Source organism: Sorghum bicolor, chromosome 5 (assembly GCF_000003195.3).
Source record: "Sorghum bicolor cultivar BTx623 chromosome 5, Sorghum_bicolor_NCBIv3, whole genome shotgun sequence".
Taxonomy (NCBI): Eukaryota; Viridiplantae; Streptophyta; class Magnoliopsida; order Poales; family Poaceae; genus Sorghum; species Sorghum bicolor.
This window is the reverse complement of record NC_012874.2, coordinates 572,396-577,389: the sequence shown is the minus strand read 5'-3', so window position 1 is coordinate 577,389 and position 4,994 is coordinate 572,396. Positions and strand designations below refer to the sequence as shown.

Below are 4,994 nucleotides of genomic sequence, written 5' to 3'. Positions count from 1 at the left end.
GTTGTGGCACTAGCTCTGTACGGCACATGTTGCCACATATATTTTCAGAATCACATATATGGTTCCAGCAGACAAGAACACAAGCTATTCTTAACGATTACAGCAAACATATAATTGATGGCATCGTATGACCATCTATGGTTCCAGCAAACATAACGCTCAAGAGTACAATAGTCTAGGAATAAAGATAACAGATAGCATATATATTTGAGAAACAATAGCCCAAAAGCCACATTTGAAACAGGCCATGCAGCACTCCAGAAGCAAACTCCAGAAACCAGGTCATGCAGCACTCCAGCAAGTCAACACAAACTCCAGAAGCCATCAGAAACCATCATCTGCAGGACAAAATAGCAAACAAATGAATTTCACCAATTATTATTCAGCTTGCATTGGTCAATAATCTCTGCAGAGGGCATGTAGTACTAAGAGTCTAAGATGTAGCAAACCAGTTTTGAACTCTGCATACTTATGTTTCCCTCCCTTCTGTAATGCAGCGTGCTGGTCGTTTTTTACTAGCACTTTTTGAGATTATTTTGAAGAGGGGACGGGCTCAACTAGCCAAAAAGGCACTGAACCTTTGCAAGTTGGTAGACAAACAACTGTGGAGTGTCCAAACTCCGTTGCAGCAGTTTACTGGAATTCCAATGGAGATCCTGATGAAACTAAACAAAAAAGTTTGCTTGGGAGAGATACTGTAATCTGTTGTCAAAGAAATTGGTGAAGTGATCCGCCATCCCAAGATGGGCAGACAGTTGCCACGGGTGCAGCCACCGGTTATCGAAGTTGAACCTGTCAGTCCATGTCCAACCCATTACTCGTACAGTTTTGGTGTTTTGAGTAGACCATTACACCTGAACTCCAGCAGAATAACATGGTGGATATGTCGTTCTTCACCATGAAAAATAGAGTAATTGACCAAACTACTACTCCAGGCACTATACTTAGCAGTTTCAGAAATGAAATGGAGTAGTGCCAGGGTTTTCTTTTTCGGCGAAATTTCGCCGAAATTTCCGAAATTTCGCATTTTTCAGTGAGGTCCGAATTTTTTTTTGTATCGGTCAAATTTTTCGGTTAAATTCATGTTTCACTTCAAAATTACTCCAAACAACAATAAAATGACCCACCATATCTTCTAGTCTTATCAAAGCCCTAAATTTCTTCAAAATTATTTAATTTTCTCACTTACATATTCCGTGACACTAGCATATGCAGCTCGTCCACCGTCAGCCCGCTATACTATCGCAATAATATATTGTGTTATTTCGTTAATATTATATAAATTTGTGATGAGTGATATATTAGAAAGCTTTTTTAGTAAAATGATGTCAAATTTTTTAAAAAAATCAATTTGAATTTATTTAAATTTCATCCGAAATTTCCGAAATGTCCGAAATTTCTTATTTATCGGCATGTGCCGAAAAAATTTTCCTACCGAAAAAGAAAACCTTGAGTAGTGGTACTCCAAGCACTATACTTAGTAGTTTCAGAAATGAAATGGAGTAGGCTTGGTTTAAGAAAAGCACGGCATTCACAACTTAGCAGCATCTGTGCCACAAAAAAGGCATCATCAACCCATTTCAAATGTGACAACTGACAAACATCCATGAGTGGGTTCATCCAACGGGAGCCGCACGGCAGCACACACTAATTATTTTCATATTTCTTAACGGAACCTGATTATTTTCATATTGAGGCATAATCACGGGCCAGTCCACCAAAAACAGGCTAGGTAACACACCAATTATTTTCGGATGGACTCGCATCACAGGCTGGTAACACAGGTAGGCACGCGGCAACGCCGCGCGTAGTTTCTAGTTCATACTATGGCCCAGCAGGCAATCAGACATCTGAAAACTGAACTAAGAAATAGCAGAATGGCAGCACATACCCTTCACTGGAGCCCATCGGAGACGAATTTCTCCACCACTCAGGTAAACCAGCGGCTTGAAGACTCCATGTTGCAGTGGATCCATCAGCAGCAGAGGCAGGGCGAGATGCTGCAGCAGCAGCCAGGGAGGCGCGATAGCCGGTGGGGGCGGCGGCACCAGCAGGGACCGCATCAGCTCCGGCAACGGTACCAGCAGGGACTGCATCAGCTCCGGCGACGGTACCAGCAGGGACCCTATCAGCTCGGGTAGCCTGGGCGGCCGGAGCACCCCTCCCTCGCCTGGAACTTGAGGACGGCGCCCGAAGAGGATTCATGTCGACCAGATTAGGGATGGATTGGGGGGAAGATTCTAGGGTTTGCAATTGGGATCCTTGGGGACGGAGCTATTTGAGGCTGGGCCGGTGTGGGGTACTGCGAGGAAGATTGGCGAGGAGGCGGGAGAATGGCGAGGCGACGGCGGGATATGCGCGCGAAAACGAGCTCCAGGCGGCGGCGGCAGGGGCAGCGCGGGAGTGCCATGGCCAGGCGCGCGCGTGAGCAGGGAGTGTGCGCGGGCGCGGGAAGAGCGAGGCGAGCGGGAGCGATGGCGGGAAGAGCGAGCGCGGACGCAGGAAGAGCGAGGCGAGCGGGAGCGATGGCGGGACGCGCGCGCGTTCACAGCGGTGGCGGCGCAGCGGATCGCGTCCATGTGCCTCGTTGCGAGGGAAGAAGCGGTTCCGTGATGTAGAAACGATTTCTTTGATTTTCCTCTCTCTTTCTTCATTAATTGTTGTGCCACATCAGCAAAATAATGAGCTGTCAAGCTAATTTTAATGAAGATAGAAACTGCTCATTAATTAGCATTGGGACTGCCCTAGCATGCAACTCACAATCAACTTAATGAGGTGTACGGGCCTCAAATACATATATATACTCCTGATCGAGCATTAAGTATATCAAGTAGAGTTGCGCTTATGCGCTCTCTCCGACCTATATATATATATATATGTATTATTACGACCCTTAGGTACTCTAACAAACTCCGACAGAAAGGTTGACACGCCGAAGTTGCTATTGCCCATCTACAGCATATATAGAAGCTGCAGCTAGCGCGCTCTCTCTCTATTTAATTTCCGCACGGCCGGTGTACGTGTGTGCAAGTCGTGGGCATGCACATGGCGATGGCGCCTCCGGGACAGGCCGAGCAAGAGCGCGACCATCAGCATGGCCAGCCCAACAGCAGCCACCACACTGACGCCGGAACGGCCGCCAGGAGCGTCGTCGGCGACTACGCCAAACTCGTGGCCGTCATCCTGTTCGCGCTGCTGACCATGCTGGCGCTCGCTCTGGCGCTCAAAGCCGCCGTGCGCTACCTCGTTGGTCGCAGCCGCCGAGCTCGACGTGGTCGCGCCAACATCACCGACCGGGAGATGCCGGCCGTGGAGGCGCCCGCCCCGCCGCCGCCGCCGCCTGCCCTGGTTTACTCCGCGGCGAGCACCAATCTGGCGGGCGCCGCGGCGGAGTCGGAGTGCACCATCTGCCTCACCGAGTTTGCGGACGGGGACGCCGTCCGAGTCATGCCTGCCTGCCGCCACAGCTTCCACGCGAGCTGCATCGAGCGCTTGCTCGCGGGGGGCCGCCGCTCGTCCTGCCCGACGTGCCGCGCCCCGGCCGCTGTTGCCACCGGAGCAGCCGCCGCCGCGCCGCAGCCTGATGAGACCACCAACCGGCGGGAACCATACTCCGGCGCCGGCGACTGCTCCAGACACGTGGCCTTCGTCATCCTGGCCGCCCTGTCGATGACCACCATGGCGCTCGCCATGATCAGTGCCACCGTGCGCTACTTCCTCGGACGATGGCGGAAGTAGCTAGCTAGTAGGGAACCCTCCGCTGGCAGGTGTCGGTGTTTCTTAATTTCTCTTTAATTTGCATTGCATATAAATATCTTGTCAGCGGAGGACATCAAGTGAACGATGATTTATAATTCTTCTAAATAGCAGTGTGTGTCAATAACTCAATATATATTGTACGTACGTACGCTGTTGTTTGTTTTGTTCAGTGTTGCCATTAATTTGTCTCGTTGTTACTTTCTCTTGCTGCCTGGTTAATTAGTGTTATCCTTTAATTTGAGCCCGCCCAGTTTTGATCAAAGTAGGTGTTGTGATGCAGACAAGCAAGTTCGTTCATCTTGGAACTGCTGTCTGTGTTGATCGCAACCAAGGTTTTTAATTTCGTTATCGCAAAAATTTCGGCCACCACCGAAATTACCGAATTTCGCGAAATTCGGCCGAAATTTCGCCGAAATTTTTTTAGAGACTAGCACATGAAGTATGCTTTTATTTTTAAAAAAATTAGATCTAAACAAGTATCAATATGATTTATGATTACACATCTATTGAATAGAAGAATATGCAATATAAACAACAGAAAATATGAGTCTAAAGTTATATAGCACATGTATCAGTATATAATAAAATTTCGGATTTTTCTTTCGGCCACCACCGAAATTACCGAAATTCGCGAAATTTCGCCGAAATTTTGAACCCTGATCGCAACAAGCTAATATTAAGGTTCATCAATTTAATCAAACCTTGATTATTGTGTATCTCGCATTCTAGCTACTACTAATAATATGATAGTGAGCCATTTTTCACCCATATCCTTTGCGAGCCATAACATTTTGAGCATGCCCCGAGTATCCTACCTTGTGCGATCAGTTCGGTGCTAATATCTAGTAGAGGGATGATTGAACCTACCATCCAATCACAAGTAGTTATCAAAGGCTGAGTACAATCGCAATGCCCTAGATAACATATATAACATAATCAGCTTGCTTCATATATTTTTAGACTATTTTGCACTAAAATATAAATAAAGAAGAGGAACCTTGCTTATGCCGTCGTTGAACCACCTAATTTCACTAGTACATTTCACTATTCTCTATACTGAACTAAGTCATGTACAAAAGGGTCGGAAAAGTTCTATTACAGTATGAGGTAAAAATAAAAGTTCTATTATTACAGTATGAGGTAAAAATAAGTTACTTAGAACAAAGGGGGCACTAGGACAGATTCATGGATTTATTCCCTTTGACAAATTTATTTACATATATACTTGCATGTGA

At 46.9% G+C, this 4,994-nt stretch overlaps 2 protein-coding genes across 2 annotated transcripts; one reads left to right on the top strand and one right to left on the bottom strand.

Moving 5' to 3' along the window:
• LOC110436027 lies at window positions 1–2,475 on the bottom strand. The gene is made up of 2 exons (XM_021462196.1): window positions 1,892–2,475; window positions 1–338 (listed from the first exon to the last, which is right to left on the bottom strand). The coding sequence occupies exons 1-2, from the start codon at window positions 2,203–2,205 to the stop codon at window positions 335–337; spliced, it is 318 nt and encodes a 105-aa protein (XP_021317871.1). The 5' UTR covers window positions 2,206–2,475; the 3' UTR covers window positions 1–334.
• On the top strand, window positions 3,046–3,880 carry LOC8079979 (RING-H2 finger protein ATL74). The gene has a single exon (XM_002450067.2). It carries the CDS (start codon window positions 3,046–3,048, stop codon window positions 3,736–3,738), a length of 693 nt encoding a protein of 230 aa, XP_002450112.2. The 3' UTR covers window positions 3,739–3,880.

Coding starts and splice junctions, on each gene's coding strand:
- LOC110436027 (XM_021462196.1), bottom strand. CDS start 2,205: ATGAATCCTCTTCGGGCGCCGTCCTCAAGTTCCAGGCGAGGGAGGGGT.
- LOC8079979 (XM_002450067.2), top strand. CDS start 3,046: ATGGCGATGGCGCCTCCGGGACAGGCCGAGCAAGAGCGCGACCATCAG.